The sequence below is a fragment of the Xenia sp. Carnegie-2017 genome, unplaced genomic scaffold, assembly GCF_021976095.1.
Source record: "Xenia sp. Carnegie-2017 unplaced genomic scaffold, XeniaSp_v1 HiC_scaffold_1, whole genome shotgun sequence".
In the NCBI taxonomy this organism is placed as follows: domain Eukaryota; kingdom Metazoa; phylum Cnidaria; class Anthozoa; order Malacalcyonacea; family Xeniidae; genus Xenia; species Xenia sp. Carnegie-2017.
Window position 1 is genome coordinate 8,937,002 of NW_025813402.1, and position 26,860 is coordinate 8,963,861.

General features: G+C 36.3%; 2 protein-coding genes and 1 long non-coding RNA gene across 4 annotated transcripts in view; 2 read left to right on the forward strand and 1 right to left on the reverse strand.

The window, feature by feature from the left end:
* LOC124441523 (oxidoreductase NAD-binding domain-containing protein 1-like) overlaps window positions 1-5,249 on the forward strand; it is a 29,535-nt gene extending 24,286 nt beyond the window's left edge. The window contains exon 8 of the mRNA XM_046992005.1: window positions 3,490-5,249. The gene's annotated coding sequence lies outside the window, so the exon portion shown is untranslated. The remainder of the gene's footprint in view (window positions 1-3,489) is intronic.
* LOC124441470 (cAMP-specific 3',5'-cyclic phosphodiesterase 4C-like) lies at window positions 4,006-26,860 on the forward strand. 2 transcript variants are annotated; one of them, XM_046991954.1, is made up of 20 exons: window positions 4,006-4,277; window positions 13,182-13,385; window positions 13,833-13,869; window positions 14,933-15,003; window positions 15,484-15,539; window positions 16,449-16,483; window positions 16,914-17,009; window positions 17,851-17,941; window positions 18,505-18,616; window positions 19,381-19,420; window positions 20,501-20,599; window positions 20,691-20,759; window positions 21,177-21,272; window positions 22,933-23,032; window positions 23,102-23,256; window positions 23,374-23,493; window positions 23,902-24,006; window positions 24,216-24,296; window positions 25,447-25,726; window positions 26,115-26,860. In XM_046991954.1, exons 1-20 carry the CDS (start codon window positions 4,159-4,161, stop codon window positions 26,288-26,290), a joined length of 2,142 nt encoding a protein of 713 aa, XP_046847910.1. In that variant the 5' UTR covers window positions 4,006-4,158; the 3' UTR covers window positions 26,291-26,860. The 2 variants fall into 2 exon arrangements, with proteins under 2 accessions (XP_046847910.1, XP_046847918.1); XM_046991962.1 differs by lacking the exon at window positions 4,006-4,277 and adding an exon at window positions 10,107-10,381.
* Window positions 7,784-20,332, reverse strand: LOC124441540. The gene is made up of 3 exons (XR_006946992.1): window positions 20,323-20,332; window positions 18,166-18,168; window positions 7,784-7,940 (listed from the first exon to the last, which is right to left on the reverse strand). It is a non-coding gene; the product is annotated as an uncharacterized LOC124441540 (long non-coding RNA).

Below are 26,860 nucleotides of genomic sequence, written 5' to 3' on the forward strand. Positions count from 1 at the left end.
AATAATGCTTAATGTAGCTAATCAAGAGGTATATGGAAAATCCCACTTTATCAATATTATCCCCTAAAAAAATCCCACATTATCGATATCATCCACTAAAAACATTTAAGAATACATGCAAGTCCATCTAGATAAAACAAGACACTGCATTTTTGCAAATTATACAAGATGGACTTGATCGATAACAGATCTTTGATGGAAACAGTGATAACGCAGTTAAGTCACGGTGCTTTTTGTTGAAATTGAGATCTGGAAAACCGTAAAATTTCGTGGTCAAACCGTTCAATAAAGATTCGAAGTAGCGGTCAAACTGTGAGGATTTGAAAGCTCTGAATTTGTGCATATTATTTCATGTAATTATATATTTTTCCATTCACGTTAAAAATTACTAAAGTGAAAGTATAGCGAAGTGTGGTAGACATGCCTTTGTGTCTCGTATGAAAATTACTCCTAAGCCATTACAATGACTGACTGCGAAATTCAGATGGAGTTTGAGAAGAGAGTGAAACTTTGTGTATTATTCTATAGAACAAGAATGCAAATTCGGATTTAAGCGTTTAGCTATTTTTGCCTGTGAAACCATATAAATTTCATTAGTTTTTGCAGCGTAGTTCAGTGATGAAGTTTCCTTCTACTTATACCACATAGAGGCGTGGGAAAATGTAGACACAGAATAAGAATGTTCACTCGTGTCGGAGCCTTTGATGTTTTTGTCCTCGCGCATGTCGTGCCTCATGTTTGCCGCCATTATTCCAGCAAGATGATTAGAATTTTTGACTTTTTCCAAAACTTTAAAATGACCCGAAGTCATTTCTTAAGTTAAAATATACTTGAATTCATTATTAAGTATTCATATAATTTTAATGGTTGGAAACAAGTGAGAAATTCTAATCATCTTGCTGGAATAATGGCCAACATGAGGACGCGTTGTACACCAGAGTGACCCTTCTGTATAATGATTATTCTGTGATGCAGGTTTCGAGGATCAGGTGAACATCGATTGTTACGTTCAAAGTTAATGGGCGAATTATTTCCCTACAGTTGATGTGTACTTAAGCTCGTACATACTAAGAGTTGAAACATAATGAGAAGCGAACCGGTACCAGCATGCCAAGATAAAAAATGCTGACACATTTTAAAAGTGCTAACACCTTTATACCAACAGTTTTGCAATCTCCAAAACCTTTTCCTTTCTATATAATGCGTTAAAGAGTTATGTTCACTAGCATCCTTTCAATATTGGTTTTGCGCAATCAATATCGATACACAGTGAACTACACTTCGTCTGTACTACCTCTACAATGAAAAAAAAACTCGAATAGATCATCCAACTGTAGCTACGTAGTGTCTATAAAAAAATGTGGGAACGGTTGGAAAAGTGAAGTCATAATAAAAACGAGGAAAGGATAACAAAGAACTCGAACATCATTCTTTCGACGGACTTTGCCCTCTTCATCGGGCAACGCATCTGTTCTTTCTTTCAGCTGTCACATTATGAAGGAATTCGTGTAACGACATTATGTGATAGCCCGGTGATGTGGCATAGTTGTCAAATTGCAACATCGTTTATCGAACGGTGGAAGTAGACCGATGAAAAATTAACAATCATGCGAATGCAATTTGTGTTCCCATATATCGTGCAGTGATGAATATGCATGCACCATTTTTAACTGTTTTTTATCTCTAATTTTTCTCTTTCAAAATTTCGTAAAATTGATCAGTATTATGTCATGGTCCTTTGGGATATGTACATCGAGGCAAGCCCTTGGTAACTCGATAGCATAATTAACCGAACCATCGGTCTCAGAGAGAAAGCAACTATAGTTTGCGATGAATGAATTAGATAAAACGATTAGGAGATGTAGGACGTCTCGCTCCAGATGTACATGATTAGAAATAAATACTCATAGCTATCTCACGTTCAGTAGGGAAGAAGGCCAACTGTTACTCTTTTGACGCTTTGTAAAAGTTTCCTGGAATAGACTGCACCACAATTTCTCACGCAGTATAAAACAGTATAAAATCAAGCAATATAACCATGGAAACTGCTTGTTATGATAAATTTTAAAACTGAATAAACCGGTACATGTTTCATTTTTTTCCTGCAACCATGAATTTCAAGAGAAGTACTGAACGTCACATTGGTCATATGCTTCGAAATTTTCAACTGTCGTTCTTACTGTATGTATACTATGAGGCGATCGTTAACGCCGTCGCTTTTACACGCCGAATATTAATTTAAAATGGCAGCAATATCTCAGATTTAAATTTCAATTTTAAACCACAGTGAACGATGTTTGGATTTAAAAATTTTTAGTTTTTTTTTTGAAATAACGTAAACGCACTACAGGACGCAATACGAATGAAATTCATTTCGGATTTATCTAAAAGCCCTTTTGTGAAAAAAATTGGTCAATTTGTGTTAAATTGAAGTTGTTTGACTGAAACATAATTGCTGTTATGTTGCTAAATCACTAGCCACTAGGCCCCTCTCTGTTGAAACTTTCTCCCGCCTTACTCACAATTGCTCTTGAGTTGGCGTTTACTACTGCACATACAAATTGATGGTGAAATAAGAATGTAACAAAGCAATCCGTTTTATGTGTAAAAAGATGGTGCCGGCATGATGTGAAATAACATCTATAAACTTATAACCAAATCGTCAAAGAAATTCAGATATTTTGAATAATATTTGGGAAGCATGAATGAGCACGTCAGGAAACTTTCGTTTTTTTAAAACTGTGTTGATGGACAGCCACATGCTGTTGGGTCGTACTTTAATAAGTTAATTTTCGAATGCTTTTTTCATTTGCACTTCTACACTTGCTTAAATTATGCAAAGTTTTCATTTTCATTAACTCATAAGTATAGGTACTATCGCTATCACATTTTCTACGTAAGACTCTCCATTTTCACTTCAGAATGTAATAATAACCCACCATCTTTGTCCTTTTCTGATTCAATAGTTGAAGTTAAGTTCTTCGATGTTTTGTACTCCATTTGTGTAAGGCTTTTGAATATTAAATGCTAAGTCTGTTAGATCCGCAGAAGTTTTTGAAGTCGTGGAAACTTTGACTGTTCATGTTCTTTCATCATAAGACATTTTATTCGACTATTTTCTGCTAATGGACCAGTGTTGATGTAAGTGTTCAGCAACTGCAGTGTTCAAGAAATTGTTCACGATAGCTCTTGATTCTACAGTTCACTGTCTCATGCATTTACGCTAGAGTTTGGTCTATCCCCCTCTAGTGCAACTAAAAATCGAATTTCGAAATATAAGAGTGCTATCATATCGCCTATACCAACTGAATATTGGTTTGGGAGTTGATACAAACGTTTCATAGCGTCGTAGTATGATGTATATGAACTAGGTCTAAGCTAGGCCCAATTCGACCAAACGTCATTAATATTGTATGTTGGCACTGCCGAACGTCAATTTTCATTGTACGTATATATTTATAAATGTTGACGATTTTTTCTCTTTTACAGCGTCAACAATTGAAGAATTAGGACGATGAAACCCTTGCACGTCGTAAGAATTCGTTGCTTACGAAGACAGCGTGCGTGTTCAAAAGGAATTAACACAATTATGATATGAAAGTGAACTCCCTACGGACTTACCAATATTTTCATGTTATTGCATGAGTGGTTTAGAGTGCAACTTTGCATCTGCTATTCGCAATGATGAATACATAAGTATTGCTTTTAATGTTTGTCGACGTAGTAGTTCTTGCGGCTTAATTAATCATTAATCGATGAACCACATTGTGCGATGCGATCGCTGTAAATACCTATATATATTTAAGCTGATGATAGCTTTTCGTTCGTTGATGTTATTTGACCGCCTGGTAGCGAGAATTACTCGTCATCGTTGAAAACGTAGGAGCACGAGCACATCATGAACGTCGTCACTTTGTGGATCAACAATTGACCAACAACTGCGCTCCGCAATATATTCCCCTCTGAGATACACGAGTGTTTTGAAAGATTAACATAAAAGCTTGAATCTTGCGAGGACTCGTTTATTTACACGAGGGAAAGACGTACCGCCTGAGCATCGAGAAAAACGTTGGGTAATATTCAAAAAAAGGCGTGAATTTACGACCTAGAAACGTATGTGTTAAACAGAAGGATTTTAATTGAAGAGGGATTTGCATCATGAGCGAACCGACATCGGAGAATGAAAAAGGTGTTAAATTTAAAATGAAGGAGGCAAAGCCTTCTATATCACTCACAATTGACGACGAACAGTCGTACAATGGGCTCGATCGTTCGACGTAAGTTTGAAGTGATCGCCATTTACGTATTGTGTTTCAATGTTATGTAAATGTTTTGCATGTTCAATTTCTTATCAAGATGCTTGTTATTTAAAGTTGTTGTATCGGAACACACGCAGCTTCTACTTATTTCCATCGTCGTTGTTTTCTTATTCCTGTTCTGATAAGTTTCGACTATTTCAACTTTCCCAAGCAAGGACTGCTTACTTTTCCCATTTCCTCGATTTTATAAATGCCGTACGTAATTTGAGCAAGCCATCACTAACTGGCCGTATATTGCCATTGAGCAAATAACTAAATTTGCAAGTAGTATTCGCCGTTCGAGAGTGTGCATCAATATTACTATTTAATTTTTGAAAGTCTCGCATGCTTTCAAACAAAAATCGTACTACAACATCTTTAAGTTGGCCACGTTATCAGTGAAGAAATAGTACAGAGGATTAGGAAGTACTTTCGAGAACTCTAATGGGTGAAGAAATACAAGAGAGAGGCTTTGTTTTGCGAGCCAATATATGGCCAATGCTATTTATCTGAGACTTATAGCATATTCTGTAGTATTCTTGAGGCCGTGAGTGCGACATCTACCCTATGAGAAATTAACATTGCTTATAATACCGTCACTAATCATCATATACTGTAAATAACAAAACATTATACGTAGCTTATATTTTGCCTTCACTCATCATGCCCATCTCATATGAAGAATTACACTTTCCACATTATAGTATACCATGCATATATACGACCGCATCAGTGACCGCATTGCGTTGACGATAATCTGCGGTACATGTGTGGAAATGTGCAATAAGTATTAGCTTGTGTTAGCATATAACCCGCAGCTTATATTCTTGTAACCTGACAAAAATTGTCAACTTTGTAAACACGATACTCATATATATGTTAATTATATAAACCGTTGACGAGGTTGAACACCAGCTGTCCCTGGTCTCGCTAAGTCAATATGTCATTATACAATGATGTCGACTTGTTTTCACAAGAATACAATTTTCGCAGCAAGCTTTGTTTGAATAAACAGCTGAAAGATGCTGACTGGATCCATTGGTCAGTAAATGGAATGGATTCGGGACTCGCGATAAAACCTAAATTCGAGCACTTGAAACGCCGTATGGTATTATGTAGATTTTGCCTTGATCTTCATTTCCATGCGCTTGATTTGCCTTGATCCCCATGCGCTTTCTTAAACCAAGGATATCGCTTATATATTTTATATTTTGACCATCATCGTTGATGATTTAAATTTGCTGCTCTACAGTGAACAGCATGTTGTATTTATATATTAATATTTGAAAAAAATAAAGCCACGCGTCTTCGTCGGTGATATATGATAAGCTATTTGCTAAGATTGGAACACTGCCATATCTTAGTTATTCCCACTAATACTTGCATTTCGAAAAAGAAGCAGGCATGTTTTTTTTATTATCTCAAGCAATACATGTGGCACACAGCCAGTTATTTTTAAAAACCATTAAGCTGTCTGTCATTTAATGGGCAGATTTTAAATTCTTAGGATTATCGAAAGGCTTAGTTCTAAAAATTCTCTTCTTATTTGGTTATGAATATCATCAAATTTTATTTTATCCTCTTCAATAGGCTGCGGTGATTGCCGTTGTGCTAATACCGCAGCTGCATTTAATAAATTTATGTCGAAAATAAGTATTTTGTTTCATTATTTCGTTTGCAACGATGTCGCTCGACATGCTTACTTTTAACAATTTGCATATTATAGAGAGAGTGAAAGAGAGGTTGAATGAATGATGAATGAATGAATGAATGAATGAGTGAATGAATGAATGAATGAATGAATGAATGAATGAATGAATGAATGAATGTGAATGAATGAATGAATGAATGAATGATGAATGAATGAATGAACGAATGAATGAACGAACGAACGAACGAACGAATGAACGAACGAACGAACGAACGAACGAATGAATGAACTTCATTTACCCACGTTATAACTCCATCAACCGAAGCAGGATTTTATAGAGGGCGTGTTATCAAAAAATTACAGTGATATACGAATTAAAGAAATATGAAAGTAAAATATTTACATGAGTTTTTCTAATTTGGTTTGAAATAGAAGTTCAGTTCTTAAGTACCATCGTACAGAAAGTATTTTTCATGCTATTGGTCCGTGGTTGTGGTAATTAAAGATTGGTGGATATTTTTTTGAGCTTAAAATCTGTTGCTTCATTTTTGTATTGAAAGAGGGTTTCATTTCAGGTCTTGTACATTATTTTTGCTTTTCCCTTGTTTCTTTAATAATAAAAAGGCTATCAGCCAAGGCACTCAAAGCAACATTGTTTTATGTTTGAGAAAACATAATTGAGACCATGATTCGAGAAAACTGGGAAATGAATGGAACTAAAGAGATCTTTCATTTATAAGCGAAAATAAACTACATTTTTATGCCTAGGTCGAGTCTAGATCATTTTGTGTTTAATAAGGTATTTTAAATGTATAGTAGGTACTTTATGTTCGTGTTGTTTTGGTTTGAACAGGTTTATTTTCAGTGTTTAGATTTTCTTGTTTGTTGCCTTCGTTGTTAATGAATTTTGATAAGTCTTTCAAGGAAGTGTAACTCATAGACTGGAAAAGAATTATTTTCAAAAATTTCAATTTTGGTCACTCCAGTAGACATCAACGAATACTATAAGGTTTTATTGATTTTGGGGGTGCTTCAACGCAGAGTTGTAACTACGTGTTTTGTGTCTACGTAGAAAGAAAACAACGAAAATGGTTGTGCAACTATTTAGTGATTCAATGTGATTGTTACATAAATGGTAAATTTACTGACTGATAATTGTTGATTCTATCAATTCACTTTGTGAATCCACTTTACGTGACAAATTCATACATTTACACGGTAAATCCACTTTAAGTGACAAATACACTAATTGAGCAGGTAAATCTACTTTTTGTATGTTTAATTCCCATTCATTTAACTGATAAATCTACTTTAAGTGGTTAATCCGTTTATATGGTAACCATACTTTATGCGATAATTTATTCATTTAACCGTAGCTTTATAAATGCCGTATTTGCCGTTTTTATACTTGGATACCAAACAAGTTTGTGTTCAAGCATAATTTGTTTTACATACAACGATCTTTGGTACACACCTTCTTTAAGGTTAACCATCTGTCTTGACTACAGTACGTCTCAACCTTGTCTTACAGCTTTACAGCTATCCTGTGCTCTAACTACCTTTGTGCCACTAAAGACTTCCTCATACTGCAATACCACTACTGGGACAACACAAAGTCCATACTTTGGAAGGGGGTTGATAATCGTATATGACTGTTGTACTTCACTAATTTCGCCTGAAATCATTTGCAATAACAAATTATAACATATGAATTGATATATTAATATGAGCCCCCTTACCAAATTATTCTTCTCCGTGTACGTGACTATAAAACTCTATTCAAACTATTTCATATTAGCACCAAATCTGCCAAGAAACAAGTAGCTCTCGTAGACTCTCTTTATCTTTCTCAATTAGCCTTTGAGTGCTAATCGCAAATGTTCACATCTGCCCAATGTAGATTTTACTACTCTTTCCATGCTTTCATCATGTGACTCATCCTTATTATTTCTTTATACTTTATACTCAAGAATGCCCTTCCACTCTTCGTGCTCCACGGGATATACCTAAATTCATCTTTACTAATAATCTTTATCTTCTGGCCGTCAACGGCCACACTGTGTACTTTTCACTCTCCCTCATTTTCCTCAATCATCAGCTTTTCAAAGTCCTTTTTCCTGTCATACTTTTCATATTTTCCATAGAATTTACATTCTTGACCTGCTATCCTTACCTGCTGCATATTCCTTGCAATTGCTATTTCTTAGCGTTGCTAATCTGTATAAATCATTCTTCCTAAGTGTACAACCAAGCATGCAAGTCTGTCACAGTGGCCTAGCCAGCCCGCAAATTTTGTCCTGCTATGTTAATTTTTCCGTGTTCACTCACTGTAAAAACAACAGATTTCTAAAGAAATGAATAATGATAGTGATGTAAAATTTGCATAGTAGGACCAAAATTTGCGGGCTAGCTACGCCAGTGGCAAGTCATCGTATTCTCTTTGTTTGGCTTTTTCATTTCTACTTCAATCTATTTACTGCCATGGGCTATTACATTTGCCATGTTGAATAAACAGTCAACAAAAAAATGCTTGAAAATTACTTCAGTTATCTTTCATTAAGCTTAATGATCTGGCTCTTTCAGTTAGTGCTGTTTTTATTATGTTCGTCTGTGTACACAGGATGACATCTTCACTCTAGAAACTTGTATTAATATCGGTTGAGACATTCTCACAATCAGCAGACATTGATACCTGACGAGTTGTCTACTGAAATGCATATTCTGTCGTATTTTGCCCTTGATTTCTGTTCTAAAGGTTCTTTGCAGAACCTACGCAAACACGCTAGGCTGTAGTTTTATTCACCATTGCAATTACGCTTTTCAAAGCAATACTTAGATTCTTTACCAAGTCTCCTTCAGGTCTTACTCTCTTCGGTCTTCTCGCAGTCCCCGTTTATTCTTTTTTCGCTTCGCTTCTTTGTTTACACTCATCTTCTCTTTCGAGCATTAAGTCATTTTATCTATTTGCTTTCCAGGAGATATGCCGGAAATTATTATGTTCCCTAAATCACGTTTCCTGAAGTGGTCTTATGACTCTTATCATCTGGAAGCACATCTTGACTACTTCGTTCCCTTCTCATTTCCTCCTGAAAACATCCCAACATTCCTCCTTCTTTGCCTTCCACCATTCCGTCCACCGTACTCTGTCAACCTTGTGTCTTTCTGTATTCCTATCCTTAGTATCAAATCATTCATCACCACTTCCGCTGTCTGCACGACCATTTCTATGAAAGTCATCAACGATCTCATTTGGAGATACTTTGAGTCATTTGATCTATCTCACTATCTAGCATTTCTACTTCTCTTCTATTTCACTTGACGACATTAAGGGTGGCATCCTCGATTTTTAACTTCAAATGCATAACTCTGTCGAACAGTCATTTCACCTTTATGACTTTCGTGATGGAATTTTTCTCGATGATAATTTATTCTGCACTTTACTTCCTTATCAAAACCAAAACAAAATACTTTGAGTCCTTGATTCTGTGCTTCTAGGCTTGCTACCTTTTTATGAAGTAATCATCCCATCTTCCTCTTTGCATCCTATGAAAAACTCTATAGAATTCGCATATTTAATTTTGCTCGATGGTCTTGCTTTCGCAATCTTTAGCATTTTTACAGACTTGGGATGAAAATGAATTGGCTTGTACAAGAGGAATAATACTTTATGTTTCATAGCTGAACAATACATTTTTACTAATAGTATATTAAGACTAACATTTTGACTAACAGTGCTAAGTTGCGTTCGCAGCTTTTGGTGGCTATCATGCTAGTATTTCTCATTAAATAAGAGGAATTAGAATCATTATCATTGCCATACGTGCTACGTCTTATGCAATGCATTCAAAGAGGAAAACATGCATCTCCTCTTCCTTTCTTCAGTGCTTTTTAGGCAAAGCTATAGCCATGCATGGAGCTGAAGAGTTTGCGAATTGATACTTCTTACACATGATTAACAAACATGAAATGAGGTGAATTCCTTATGAGTTCTTCAATATAATGATAGAGTTGACTTTAGAGACACGTTAAAACTGTATAGCTAACGTTTGCGCAAATACAGCTGGCTGTTAAGACAAGCCCTTGCCCATATAAGGCAAAGTATAATTTATTCCAAATTCTCCGCATAATTTTTCACGGCAAACATTATTCGAATTGATAGACGTCTCCGTCGGTCGTTGTGACGTTTGAGTTTTGAATATTTTTTTCCCTTCCTACCAGCCAACGGCGAAGATTTGCTAGCGGGCGAGATAACGAATCGGCGATTGCTCTGTGACTTGCTCTGTGATTGCTCTTGTTCTTGCTGCTCAAATGGTTGAAACTCCGGATTGTATTTTGCGAATTGGCTACATTCGTTGCACCTGTACATCGGTATGGTAATTTACCTCAACTCTCTAGACATGGGATCTTGGCCCTCGAAGAACACAACCTCATGGTTAGCTGTAATCTTCTCCTTTATGTTTTCTACTGCGCTTTGCAATACATTCGAATTGATATTTCATGCACGGTGTGTAACGCACAAGTCGCTATCGAAGACAGGCAACTGCCTTCAACCTCACTTGTTCGAAAGATGTCATTCTTTTGTTGATAAATATTTGCGATATCAAATCGTATCGGGACGTTGACATTTCCATCGTTATTCAGGGCCACTATCTTTCACCCCCAATCTATTACAGCGGTCGGTTTTTGGTCGATGACTGTCGGTGATAACTTTTTTGTGTGTACGCGATAGCCATACGATTCGGTTTCAGTGCCGTACGTGCTTCTACTGACAGACGTTTTCGGTTAGCTTTTCGTTCTTCATTCCGAGAGTCTTCAAAACGTTTAAACGTTTTTCGACTCCAGCCTGTTTGTTATTGTTTTAAAAAGTAATGATGCTAGGCGCAGTGTGATGTTTGCATGCTGTCTTTTGAACGATCGAGTGCATGTTTTTGCTTCTTGCTTTTTCGCACAACTTCACTGGCAAATAAGCGTGCTAGGGCCATTTATGCATCCGTATGTGTGTACAAAACAGTTGCAGGGCATCTATTTACTATGAGAGAAAGCACAGTATTTATACATTATTTCCATTTACGTGTGGGCACTTGTCGTTTGAAAGCTGATCATGAAGATATTATGTGTCATATTTCTCTGACTGCTACGCAGCAAGCCACACAGAACTTATATTCTGTGTTTGAATTTACGCTTATACGTTTGCAAATATTTATTTTAAAATTAAAGTCATCAGACTTTGCTGGTTTTACATGACTTTTTGCCAACTTTTCGCTTTTCGAATAAAAAGTCTGCCACGTGAACGGTTAAGTCTAGCGTGCTGATCGATTTCACCCGTTAAAAAGGATAAGTTTTATGTTCATCGTAATTTTTTACACAAGATAGCCAAGCGTTGGAGTAAGATTGAAAGATTGAAGGACGTAGTTTGATCTAGAAAGAGATGGCCTAAATGATAAAATACGTAGTGGAAGTCCTTTACTCTTTGAAAGGTTCAGTTTGCTATCCAACGCTTCTCTTCTCTTGATATTAGAATCAGCAGCATTTTTTCAATACCAAGTATTGCAAAGCATTACTATGAAGGACGCTTCGCCCCATAATGTAAATAATCTATGGATTCGGATGTATTGTATGTATTTAAATCAAGTTGTTATCAAACATTGGCTATGTACGACCAAGTCTACGAAAGAACACAAGCGCTCGCAAACAAGGATAATGCGAAATTACAGACATTGTTCGACAACATTCGCGTTAGGGATTAGAGACATGTAGGGTTTGTGATCGTTGATCCCAACCAGGTGAATGTAGGCGGATGTTTTTTATAGCAACGTGGCTATACGTGTAAATATATCAAACGTTAATAAATTGCGTTGTTCACGAATTTCGAGAAAGTGTTCAATGCCATATGCATAGGGCAAACGGTTAAAATAGTAAAGACCTCACTAAAAATTAATCATTAAAGTCTGTTTCATTCACATAGGAATTATCAGGCCTAAAAATTTCTTTACATGCTCAACTTCCGCTTTACCCTGGCATGCATGCAAGTGTGCAAATTGAGTTCACTGATGAGTTGAATATGTTTGTGAGCGATGCCTTGCATAAAATTCTTTTGTGTTGGAGCCAGTGTGCAGATTGAGTTCACTGATGCGTTGAATATGTTTGTGAGCGATGCCTTGCATAAAATTATTTTGTGTTGGAGTCAGTGTGCAGATTGGTTCACTGATGAGTTGAATATGTTTGTAAGCGATGCCTTGCATAAAGATTCTTTCGTGTTGGAGCCAGTGTGCAAATTGAGTTCACTGATGAGTGGAATATGTTTGTGAGCGATGCTCAGCATAAATTCTTTTGTGTTGGAGCCAGTGTGCAGATTGAGTTCACTGAAGAGTTGAATATGTTTGTAAGCGATGCCTTGCACGAAGATTCTTTTGTGTTGGAGCCAGTGTGCAGATTGAGTTCACTGATAAGTTGAATATGTTTGTGAGCGATGCTCGGCATAAATTCTTTTGTGTTGGAGCCAGTGTGCAGATTGAGTTCACTGAAGCGTTAAATATGTTTGTAAGCGATGCCTTGCATACGTACTAACTACTGACTCTATGAATGCCGTAAACCGCTGCCATATAAGTGGCTTATATAAGTTAGTAAGCCTTCTTTATGGGCTTATTCATGGCAGATCTTGTAAATACGTTGGGTAATGAATGGATTATGTTCCACTGCAGTTCTCTTTTATATGATATAACTATCATAATACAGAGCACACTGTGGACGTTTTACTTTTAAGCAGAGCATTAAAGCCCAGTTCGAACGTCGAACTTTACATGTCGCGAATGCATTATAGACAAAAGATGAAATTCCTCATTTTTTTTTTAAATGCATTCGGTACATGAAAAGTTCGACGCTTGAACTGGGTCTAACATGATTAACATGGAAATGACGAAAAAACTAAAGAGTTTATAGTACTTTCTGGACTTCTTGTCTAATTTTAAGCGTTTGCGTAAAGAAATAGAGAAGATAAATCCCCGCCCACCATTCAAATTTTGCCGGCCACTTTCGCTGGGCAACTTTTTCCTATTTTACTTAAATCTCCTTCGTAGTGGGATGTAATAAGGTGATGTCATTGATGATGAGGTAATAATCAACATAATTTGTCGAGCGCCGATATATTTCATTTAATCACACCACACCACAACATATCGCACAATACTATAATGACTATTTGGACTGATACATTTTTTTTTCTTATTATTTAGTTTTGCGACGAAGAATGATAAACCCAACAGAAAATCCCTTAAAAGCTCTCAAGAAAGCTCTTCGGAACGAGCCGAGTGCGAAAAGCTTACCGTGCCTTCTGGTTACGTACCTCAACGAAGAGAATCCTTTATATACAAGTCTGACAGCGAGGGTGAAATTTCCCCCAGATGTATGTCGCCAAGACATGCATCGTTGAGTGATGGGTAAGCTAAAGCCTTTTCATATGATTGTACGACATGCGTAAATACTATAAGTTGCCATACGAAAAAAAAACACGACCAACTGGAGGCGTACATCCCCCAAAAACGCGATGGCCTACGTTCTGGTATCGAGTTTTTTAGACGTCTAACAGTTTCTCGACAGAATTTTATAAACAGTTTTTCCACAAAAACTGGTGGGTGTTTGATTACCCACCCACACCCCCCCAATGTTCGCCTCTAAGTGCGAGAAAATTTGTTATTGAAAAAGAGATTACCTACAGACTTACACTATCGAACGACGTGTGCACCACACAAAGACATGTACGTCACTGCTCCTTAACATAGAAATAAGAGAGATAGCATGTAGTCCATATTTTTAATGAGCATATGTTTATCTAGCTTAGTTCGTATTGCTACAAATAATAAAGTCTTTTGTTTTCTTGTTTTAAGGACAAGGTTTGAAGAACTTGTCACTCCCTTCGCTCAGGTATGCAAAAGATTCTTTCATGTTTTTGAGTTGATTTGCCATCTCAAAGTTTTTCATCCATCTATTTGCTCTGTACTTGAAAATAAGTTCGCGCATGTATATAGCTACGTTTTCATTTGAAATTTTCACGAAGTCAAAATCCACATGTAGCATTTTCAAAGCTTTTTCAAAGCGTTTCTACGAAAGTATTATACAAAAGAAAATACACCAGCCAACAGTAATTCGTTTGTGACTTTTCTCATTAAGATCTCCAGATCCATTTTCAGTTCAAATGTGGGAAAGCTCATCATTTTAAATTGAAAAAAACTTTCAGTAAAATGTTATTGGTAATGACTAAAGAGTGCAGAATAACCGCATGAAAAACGAGTGTTGTTATGTGCCGTAGGTTAGTTCGCAAAGATAACACCCGTAGGTATGATGTGCCTTGCTCTGAAAATACATTTCGGCACTAAGAGAAACTATCAAAAATACCTCATCTTTGTCTGATGTCGTGATCATGGACACAAAATCATAAATTTATCATCTTTCAACTCCTTACGACGGAGTTTACAAATTACGAGGGGGGAATTTCCTTTGCTAGATGGTCAACGGATCAAATCGCGAACATACCCGCCAGTATACGACGGTGATGAAATTTAAAATTTAACAGGCGCTATGGAAGCTTTAAAAAGTTTTCGGTGTTCGAAGCTCACTATTTGATAAACTATTGATGAAACTGCTTGGTATTAGTTACATTTAGATCTCATTGATTTTCAAATTTTTCACATCTGCAAAAACCTACCATTTATATTATAAAAGTTCAAGCAAGAGATAATTTTGTAGACGTCCTTCCAGTTGGGGACACCCACCATCTGAAAAATTTCTGGTTGTCGGGACACCTATATTCCCATGGTTTCCCAAGCCTTGAAGTTAACCATGAAATAATTTTGCATGTTCGGATGCTTTTATGTTATAGTATCCTGCCCAAGATACATTTCAAATTTTTTTTATTATTACTCCATCAGAGCGTCGAAATTCCACGCAACTTAAAACGAAAAACTATAAAATCCACTTTTTTTACCAGATTATATCCAGTCTTAGAATAATTCGAAACAACTTTATGACAGTATCTCAAGCGAAAAAGATTGAAAGCAGGTATGTGAATGACGTACGTAGGACGCAGGGGCGCTGAGGGCAAGAGCTTGAAATGATGTTCGTAGAAGTTAGTTTCACTTTCATAGAAATAGCCATTTTAAAAGCAAGTGAATGATTCATAAGTACAGCTCATCTCGTTTTACACACCCAGTGATCATAGACTGCGCGAAAAAATGTGAAAAATAATATCCAAAGGGCTTATGCTCAGGATTTTGGCGTTTTAAATAACAGTTTACCAGGATAAGTCATGGGGTTTTAGAATTGTCATTGAAAATATTTTTGCTTAAAAAAATTCTGTCTAAAAAAACTGTAATTAAATGTAGCCCACTTATATGAATACTAACGGTTCTAACAAAGTTGCCTAACCGTTGCGTGGTTCATGTCTAGTTCTTGGGTCCTAATATACATGTTTTTATATACCGAGTTTGTACATAGCATGCGCAAAACTGATCAAAGCTAATCTGTGTATACGTCATTTAGCTTCAAGCAAACTCTAGGACGGAGAAGTTCATACGAAGTTAACGGTGTCTCTTCTGGTAGGTTTTGTTTATGCAACTGTGTTCGTAGTGTTGTTTTCAATATGAATGGAGACGATGAGTACAATGTTTAAGATCAGTTAGAGTCGATCCCATAATCAACTTGAAAGACCTAAATCAGCGAACAAAAAAACACGCTTGATTTTTGGCAGATTGGAGTTTTCGTAGTAATTGCAATATTTAAAGTAATCGACAAATTTTTTCATAGCAAACATGTTTCGGCATACTATATGCCATCTTCAGTGCGAAGTGAATAAATATAGGAAGTTTACATGCTAATATGTTATAGTGATAAAGCGGAAATATCGAATAGTTATGAATAATTAGTAATTGTTGGGGAGACCACCCGCCACCTTTCCACACGGATTAAAGAACACACAACCACCGACAAAAACTCACACATTCAGACACTTACTGTCGTCACCACTCTGCAAAAACAATTACACGCAATCCTGTTTCCGTATCTTAGACACCGCTCACACTCCTTTCGCCCTTAAACTCAAAGAAGCCCTTTATATCAAGAAGCGTAAACCTAACCTCAACAAACAAATACAACATCTTAACACTATCTTTGACCTTTAAATAGCGATTACTACCTTATAAGATATTATTCTTTATTTTGTAATTTGTTTTTTCCTTTGATAAAACCTAACACAAACATTTTATAACACCTCATTCAACTGTAAATAATTATTCATAACTATTCGATATTTTCGCTTTATCACTATAACATATTATCATGTAAACTTCCCATATTTATTCACTTCGCACTGAAGATGGCATAAAGTATGCCGAAGCATGTTTGCTATAAAAAAATTTGTTGTTTATTTTAAATGTCTTATAACCATTGTGCTCTTACGAAATTGCAATATTACTGGCTGCACTGATAGGCAAGCGTTTATATTGCAGGACACTCAAGTCATCAGGGAGAATGTCAAAATCGGGTACGAAAAAATCGTCTTCCTTTCGGGCTTTTACGTGTTTTACTATGAAATAAAGATCTTTACAATAGTTCTAAATGGAACATGTGTGTTCACGTTCTGGGATATTTTTCAGCTGTCGCAAGTTGGTGTATTTCTGGATTGAGAAATTTAACGAATGCAACTAATTCAATCAATATTTTAACGATGGTCGATCATGCCTAGAGCTGTCTCTGTACTATTGTTATGTTTCGCGTTTTTCTTTCATAGTTAGTCACGGATACTCTTGACGAACTTGACTGGTCAATCATGCCTAGAGCTGTCTCTGTACTATTGTTATGTTTCGTGTTTTTCTTTCATAGTTAGTCACGGATACTCTTGACGAACTTGACTCGTCAATCATGCCTAGAGCTGTCTCTGTACTATTGTTATGTTTCGTGTTTTTCTTTCATAGTTAGTCAAGGATACTCTTGACGAGCTTGACTGGGTTCTCAATCAATTAGAGACCCTTGAGACACATTGTAGCGTGAGTGAGCTGGCATCCAATAAGGTAAATGAAAAGAAAACTACGCAGTTTTGCGTAAAGAAACTTGAAAAAAGCTAATCTATTTCACTGACCTTTATTGTTTTACCGTTAAAGAATACGATACAAAGGATTATTATAGAAAAGTTGTCAGACACTTGCCTAGGGAATCCATTTTTCTCTATCCTATTCTCTAGAGTGCAGGTGTATTGCGCGATTACGTTCGTGTGCTTCTGGAAATATTTTTTGCTATTATTCACGGATTTTAACCCTGAGTCTTTAAAGAATGACCCATGAAAATTTGCGTTTTATGGCATTTCTTGTTGTTTAGAAGCTCGATTCACTGCATTCATAAGTGAAGTACCCTCAAGTACAAATAGCTACTTCCCTTCTTGTATTTATTCTTGGTAAACCCCACTCATAAATGACCTTGTTCCACAACAGAATATCTGTAGTAGTTGCAACTAACTCTGTGAACGAAATTCAGATTCAATCACTACCAACAACATAGTCTTTAGCTGAATGATTATTAATCTTATTAACAAGTGTAGTATTGTTAAAGACTGTGACACGTCCGAAATTTTTCATGATCGTGGTGGCGACTGTTGGATATGTGCAATCTGAATCTTGTTTCCCACTCCTGCACCATTGAAAATATAGTGTTATGTCTTTTTCGCTATAAGCACACTTCATAGCTTACAAGTGACATTATTTTCTTCACAAACAAACTAGGGCGAGATTTGCTTTTGTCGACATAGCTGAGGCCAAATTGTTGGAAAACAAGTTGTGCATCATGCTCTATTCATGTGATGAATGGGCCTCATGCTACGTTATGTAATTTAATCGTTTATTTCTGTTCATTATGCAGTTCAAGCGATTGTTGAATCGAGAATTGAAAGACTTCTCCGAAGCAACACAATCTAAAGAGCTATCAATGTGGGTTTATAACACTTTCGTTGGTGAGTATGAAAATATTTTTTCTCATTGCATTTTGCATTAAATATTTGTTTTGTTTGTGTGCGTAGCTGTATTTGTGTGTAGCTGAAAAAAAATATCCTGGAGGCTTAACTTTTATGCGTTGCAACTTATCAACATTGAACAAAACCTTGTGTTATTGAATATTGATGACAATGAAAAGTTGCAATGTTTCGATCACATTTGCTTAACCAGCAAACACACACACGATCTTGACCTCATAAGAATTGTCATTTTTTCAACTTGAAGTGGCTTTAAACTTATGGAAACTGCAATGCATAGTCGCAAACTTTGTTTGCTCTGTTTTCAATATGCTCGAACACTTTCATAACAAAATTTCCCCTCTTTTGAGCGTCCTACACGTTAGCAATAGATTTTGCTAGTTTCAAAAGATTTCTCAAGGTGAATAAATTGCCCACAGCGTAATTAATATCCATACAACTTTAATAGCTTCAAGTCAAATCATTTCAAAAATTGGTCATGAATTTATTTTACTTGTTTACGTGCACATTTTGCACTTTGAACTTTGTTCTTTCCTTATTTACAGACAAACACACCAGTATAGACTCCTCTTCGGGTATACGAGCTCGTTCAAAGTCTCTCGTCGCCAGTATTGGCAAGTTAAAACGAATCAGCAGTTTCTCTGGAACCATACCAAGGTGCGCGTGACGTAATTCTACCATTTTTTCAATGAACCATAAAGTTTTATTTACGGTAGACAAGTGTTTTGTGACACGACTCTACTATTTACAACTTTTTGCGTAAAATAATTGTCGAGCGTAACACAGGCAAATGTTTTTTTTGAGGGGTGGGGAGGTGGAGATAGTTTTCTTTTTTATATGGATTATTTTGTGTCGAGAAAGCACCCTTACGTGATATATCATTCAATGGAGCGTTTTATTTTGGCGTTAAAGGCAAACCGCAAAAAGTCTCGTGATCATTGCTTTGCGGTTTACGTTGCTGTTTGCGGTTCAGGTTTTAACGACAAGAGGCCTTTCTTGCGGTAGGTGATGTACCGCAAGTTTTTTAGTACTTTTAATACAACCAAGTAACGTTTATGGCTCAATATGATTATTTTACGTAAGTATACATTATAAATATTTATTAATATGCCTTTTTTATCGACAAGCTTTTAACACAACATGAAATTTAGCTCATGACAATGGAATTGTAAAATACAAATGTAAAACGCCAAACTAAATTCAAATTTTTTCGAAGCGGCAAACCTCAACCGCAAGCAGGTGCTTTGCCGTTTGACGTAAAGGCCAAACTAAAACTCTCTAACAACTGATCATTTCAATATGAGAACCAAATCTGCAGCTATAATACATCGTCTGCCGTACGATTTTCATTATGGTGCAGATATTTACTCATGAAGTTGCCGTCAATTTCAATTAATGCTCTAAAATTTTTTCTTTTCTAGGTTTGGAGTGGAGGTTAAAGATGAGACAGAACTTGCTAAGGTAGAAGGCCAATATTACTCACCAATAATATTTGCTTGTTGTCAGAGGTGTGGCAACTCGTTAATTGGAAAGGGAAGAGCACGTTTCTACGCCACTGTTAGTTGTTATACTCGATTTTAATCCAGAAAACACTCGTATATACACGAGGTTTCAAGTTAACAACTTCCGCCTAAAGGCCCTGGGCTTACATAAATTTGCAAGCCTTTTTCAAGGGCTTGTTAACGATGGGACTTATGAAGGGGAGAGGGTAATGCATGGACTATATTTTACTGCAGTTGAACTATAAAATATGTTGGCTTATATCGGCTGAGGGCGAACATTCAAATTTAGCACAACGTATATGGCTTGTGTGATGAGGTGAGTACTGGCTTAAGCTAATGAGAGTTCGTTGATGGTTAAAAAAAGAACGAGTATTGTTTTTGTGGTGTCACAAATATTCATCTTAATAGAGACAGGGGCAGGATTAATGTACTTACTCAGCTCGTATAATGAACCTAGAAAAAGAATAACCTTTGTCCTTTGAAAGATTGGAAGGAATTCCTTTGCGAAAAATATATGTTTAATTTTCTTATATTGAAATCAGAGTCACATTTTCTCCAACTAAATCCCGACATAGGGCGTTTTCACTTATTTCAACAACTAAAAAAGTTCACCGCAATAGACGTCTGGTTTTCTCAGACGACTGGTTTTCTCACAAAGACGTTTACTAAGCATCTTTTTCATTACACCCCCAACATGATGGTTTTGACGTTGGATGAAACCTTTCCAATTCAGTGCTGTAGAAGTGGGGGCGCTTGAGGGAGGAGCTCCCCCCTTCTACCTTTGAAATGGGTAATTTTTCATAATTTCATGGCTTCAGCTTCGTCAAGAGAGCCCCCCCCATCTGATAAATTTAGTTCTACAGCACTGCTTTCCATACTAGCTCACTCAAAAAAACGAGTACATTATCGAATTTGAATTCCTGAACTCTGTGATTGAACCCACAGTTTAATCAAGGAGCTTTGGCTGGCAAAGTTTTATGTTTTTTTGTTTTCATCGAGACAATCTATGCATAACTTGCGTTTTTATATTTACTTAAAGCATCTCGACTGTGTACATAAATGGGATTTTGATGTATTTAAACTTCATGATATAACAAATGGACGTCCTTTGGCTGCTGTTACATATACAATATTGCAGGTTTGCCAATCTTTAGTACTTCCCACAGTTTATTTTGTCCTTACTTCCTTTGTTTACATTCCTGTTCATTTTGAACTCCAATTTATTTCAGGCGAGAGACTTGATGCGAATATTTAAGATTAAACCGTCGACATTCATCAATTATATTACTTTAATAGAGGTAAAATTCCTGTAGATAATGCAGTAATAACTGTTTTTTATCTTATATTCAGCATGAGGTTATTGGCTAACAGCAAATGACTCTATGACAATTCAAGAATAATGAGATAGTTCCCAATTAGTTGCTTTTACATATTGTTGACTTTGTCATAGTTTTACTTTATATGGCAAAGCATACTTGTGTAATCATAAAACGTAATCAGTTTTACTTAATATGGCAAAACATAATTACATAATCATAAAACGTAATCATAATTACGTCATATAAATGTCGTATGAATGGCAAAACATTGAGAATTGTATGTCGGTTTTTCACAGTCGAAATAACATCAGGAATGTAAAATGTGCACTATATAAAATTTTCTATAATTTGTCGGCAGGAGCCAGCGATCAATGTCTGTTTTGCTTTATGTTTCAGGATCATTATATGAAACATGTCCCCTTTCACAACAGCACTCACTCGGCAGATGTCGTTCAGTCAGCTCATGTTCTTCTTTCGGCCGAAGTTTTTGAGGTATGCATTGTGTATTGCCATAAATGGTATTGTGATAACTTAAATTGCGCTCATAATTAACATTGCTTGTTTTGGAATGCTTTGGGTTTGGCTGCTGGTAGACATTGTAATAGTCAGTATCGTAACCAGGTTGCATGCTTTAGATCTGCTTCAAAAATTTCAGAATATTCTCCATTTGAACGCAGTTAGTGTGCAGAGAAAAATTTACATCAAGGCTCAATTGACGAACTATTGCTATACCCTACTAGTGATATCGTCCAATACCAAAAGTATATTTCCTTGACTGTTATACGACAACATATTTTCAAGATGTGTTTCAGTGTATAGATTGTCCATATATGATCCCGTTATGGTTCGTCTGTTGTTTGTTTATGCAGAGGCATAGCCAGCCTGCACGTTTTGGTCCTGCTGCATACATTTCATTGAATTATAGGGGCGCTCATAAGTTACTGGACTTCTAATTTTTCACAAATTTATTGCCTGGTGAAAGTTTTAGACTGATAACAACCACGTATTGTACAGTAAAGAATTTCAAATGACATGTTTTAATGTTGTTCGATTACGTGTTAAAACAACATATTCCAGCTACAAACGATAGCGGTGCACGTTTATGCTTATTAAATACAGGTGCGCTGATAAGCCTCGGTGACCCGAGTTTGTATGAATAAAATGTTATTGTCAAGGGTTATGGTTCACGAAATCGATAATCCACATGTCTAAGTAGAATGGCAATTGTGGTATCAGTGGATGAATGTGAAAATGTTGATGGCTGTGCTGTGCTTAGAAACTCACCAGATTACGCAGCTTCAGAAAGCTCGATATCTTGGAATGAGACGTCGTAGGAAAACTACAAGGTTTGGTGGAAGACGTTCGAAGACGAAACCAAACAACGTGCTATCGTTCTCTGGGAGAAAGGAGAATTAAGCAAGTATCAGATAGCTGAAAATACAGAATCTGCTGTTCTTGATTGATGCATACATTTCCCTCTAATGCTGACTATTTATTCTAGAAAATTCATTACACTTTGAGTAACTGTTGGACTGATACAGTAATCAAATAGCTAAATAAAGTCGATGCTCGGTTCTATAGAAGCCGTTGTTCGGGAAACATATCACAGTTAGTTGTTGTTATCAGTCCGAAACCATAACAAAGAAGAAAATGTTCATGAAAAAGTGTCCAACGACTTATGAGCGAACCTCTATTATGGTCCACTTCATTAGAAATCTGTTCTTGTTGCAGTGAGTGAACACAGAAAAATTTACATACGAGGAGTAAATTTGAGGGCTGGCAAATGATTTTTGTGTAAACCTGTTTCATTGTCCATCTGATTAAATAAACTGTAGGTAGCAAAGTAACCCCCACTTTGTGGCCCCGTAAGGATGATTCTCTTCCATCTCTCATCCAATGGTAGTCCATTTTTAACATGAAGAGCATCTTTCTTCAAAAAACAATATGAGCAGAAAAATAGAAAAATTATTCATCAACTTAATATTTATGAACTTTGTTGGTTTCATGGTGTTATAATTTTTTTTGAAGACTCCGTCAGTAGTTTTTCCTCAGAATTCAATAGAATTTGTGAATTTTTGAGAAATGCTCATTGATAAAGTTCGCCCATATAGACGTTTACTTAAGACGTTCATGTTTTGTGTTGCATTTTTAGTCGGTGTTTAGCGATCTGGAAATTCTAGCTACTTTGTTTGCTGCAGCTGTTCACGATGTTGATCATCCTGGTCTTAGTAACCATTTTCTTGTTGCTACTAGTAAGTTTTGCTAACCGTCTTGAAAATTTTTCAAGTTCTTTTTCAAATTTCACAACGTTCGCTCTGTAGATTCGCCATTAGCTTTGTTGTACAACGATGAATCAGTTTTGGAGAACCATCACCTACATGTTGCGTTTGAGCTCTTGCAGCAGCATGGATGTGACATTTTTGAGAATATGAGCAGAAAGGAGAGGCAGTCGCTTAGAAAGAATGCAATCGAGATGGTAAAAATGATATTCGAATGTCTGGCTGGCTTGTTAGCTGGCTGGTTCACTGGCACTTGTAAATCTATACTTTCATCTTATTTTTACAATTTGAAGATGTCGTTGATTTTTAAATAGGTTTTAGCTACGGATAATGCAAAACACATGAGTTTACTTGCATCCTTGAAAACGATGGTGGAGACAAAGAAATTGTCGGCATCAAAATTTAGTCTAGATAACTATGCTGACAGGATACAGGTGTGTCATTTAGTGTTTGTATCTATATTTCCATAGTAATGAATGTAGAAATTGCCGTGTGGAGTGTAATTTGATCTTCAGTATTTTTCAATTGACGAAAATAATATTGATTGTATAAAGTTTGAGGAAAAAACTACCATGTATCCTGCTAGAACGGATTAAGGCTAAAAATTAATCCCATCAATAAATCGGATTGTAGGCTGTCGTGTTTTATTGAAGTTTCCTTGATCACACACTTATAAGCGAATTGAAATATAGCATGCTTGCATATAGATCGTTATCCCTTTCAGGAGTTTGACGTTTTATTTCGGTTCGAATTTCTAATTAAATTTTTGTGTAGTTCCCAATCCCAATTTGTATAGTTGCAATAAATATTGCTTAAGATGCTATTATCTGTGTTATCAATAGGTGCTGCGATGTCTGGTCCATTGTGCGGATCTCAGCAACCCAACAAAGCATCTACCACTTTATAAAGAATGGGTTGATAGGCTAATGGAAGAATTCTTCCGGCAGGTATGTTTAACTCCTCGTTGTCTTTCTTTTCCGTAGTACTTCTTACCGTAGTATTGCGTTGTATTGCTTCTCGTAGTCTTTCCTCTCGTAGTATTCTTTCTCGTAGAACTCCTTTAGTTAGTACTCCTTCTCGTTGAACGTGACGATGGCGACAAAAATTAGTTTATTTTTCCCAATTACTAATTCTCTTTCTCCTCGATTGTTTTCAGGGAGATCGAGAAAGGAAAATTGAAGGAATGGATGTCAGTCCAATGATGGATCGATACAATGCATCAGTGGAGAAGTCACAGGTATGTGTACATGAAGACTTCTTCCATTTATGTTTTGAGATGTTTTAAGTGAATTTGAACAGAATATGGCGATAATATCACCGAGCCATTCTTTCGATGAACTAAATTGATGAGTTGAAACTACAACAAGTTATTCGGAAAAAGCGTTCCAAAACGTATGTTTGGACGCAATCATTGTATAATATTGAACGTAAAGACATGTGTGATTTCTACCATGTGTGATTTATACCATGTGTGATTTCTACCATGTGTGATTTCTACCATGCGTGAAACATGTCACACGTTTTGAAATTTGGGTCCTTCAGCGGATCTTGGATAAGACAAAATATATTGCCACAGTTCATTGTTGGATAGATATTTACTTCACAATTACCGTTAAAATTGTTGAAATTTGTACAGCTGTTTTTATAGTGTATTGTTGCTTGCCATTTAATCACCACCGTCATTGTGGAAATCTCTTTATTTCTCGTACAGTCGAGCCTTTACTTACGGACATCTCCCGTAAGGGGACCCTGCTTTTTGGGTCCTTGCAAATACGTAATTACTTCTCCTATCCTCTATTTTTCGGACACTTGCCGTAAGCGGAAAGTTTGTCGTGGGAGGTATTAAGGGTATCTGCTTACGAAAGATTCGGCTATTTCGTAAAAGTTAATGTGTTCACTGTAAAAAATGATTGGTTAAAATAACCATATGATTGGTTAAAGTAACCATAAAGATATTGGTTAAAGTGGTTAAATGCATCTGAGCTAACCAATTTTTATGGTTATTTTAACCAATCAGATTTTCACACAAAGACTATAATTCACGCATTTTCAAGCATTTTCACACATTTTCACGCAAAGACCATAATTCATGCAACACGTACCGTTTATTTGTTGCACAAAAATATTCTTGCAAGCTGTTGTGTATTTTCAAGAGTAAACATGAAGTTTCAACTTTGAAAGGAAGAACGAGTTTTTGGAGTTCGTTCATTAAAAAGTCAGGATTCATTAAATCTAGATTATTTCTGGAGTTTCCATTAATTCGATTTTTCTTGCAATTTCCTGATTAAACCAACATATCACCACATGCACTCGCACGACGGCTTATACTTTCCTTTAGGGACATGACACAAATCCCTGCGTGACAAACTTTGAAATATGTTTCTTAGGTTGTGTTCATCGATTTTGTTGCCCAGCCCCTTTGGGAGACCTGGGCCGAATTAACGTACCCTGATGCACAGGGTATCTTGGACACCTTAGAAGAAAATCGTGATTGGTACAACTCACAAATATGCGATGGAAAACAGGAGCCTCATAAGAGTTTAAGCAGCGACAGTGATAAGCCTGCCGTGGACGAAATACCTTTTAGAAATCACGAGCGTATACAGGAAAAGCGTGTAAGCTGGCAGGAGCATCGTAACGTTGCTATTGATCTGAGCAACTCTAAAGGTAATATAGATTGTCTAGGTCGGTATAGTCCTAAGAAGGACTGTTTTTGTTGTTGTTGACTGACGTTTCGACAACCTTAGCAGTAGTCATCTTCAGAGTCAAAAAACTGTAGTCAAAAGACTGTTTTTTTTTACTCTGAAGATGACTACCGCTAAGGTTATCGAAACGTGAGTCAACAACAACAAAAACAGTCCTTCTCAGGACTATACCAACCTGGATGATCTACATTTACAAACATGTAACGATACTCCCGGACTCAAACCATTTACTCCAAAGGTAATAGAAATTCATGTCTGTCCGCAGTAAAGAGCTACATTTGAAACATCTTGATTTCATAACACCGATTTTTAGTTTCCGTGGATTACACGTTTGTTGAACATCTTTTTAGATGAGGCGAAGACAAGCACCCCTTATATGTCAGCTGTCGAGCAAGCTCGGTTGCAGAGCACGAAAAGCAGTAGTCGCAGTCGAGAGGCAGACGACGAGCTTGACAGTGACGACGCAGGAACGGAAGATGACGAAGAACTCAAAGCATTGAATAAGCAAGGAGATCATCGTTTATAAATTGCTTCTAACTGTCTACTTCCACCGTTTGACATAGAATTTGTTGTGTATGTGCGACCACAACCAACGATTCCGGTGGACAAATCCATCCTTAAGATCATCCGTGCAAACCGATCAAACATTGATAATGATTGATTGGGAGTTAAGTCAAAGGATTTAGTTAAATCAAGTTGAATTAAAAATCGATCTCTCCACAATGGATCATCAAAAGAATCAACTTTGACAAAATATAAAATGTACAGATGTAAATTTGATGCAATGTGTACATATTGAGAAAAAAATACTCGTGTTCATGAATGCAATGCTGTTGAATTAGAAAACATTTTCCTAAAGATAGAAAAATGAACGATAAATAAAGAACAAGGAGGTGCAAACGGAAGTAGTTTTTTCGTCGAGCATAATTTAATGGAGCAATTTTTGTTAGAAGAATATAGCTTTCAACTTATTTTTATGTCAATGCGAACAAAATCTTAAAAGAAATATAGGTGAAAGTTTCAGCTTTATTACTGTGAACTTTGTAACTAGAAGCGAAATTTTTGTTACAAAATTTAATTATGTTTCGAGTTGAAA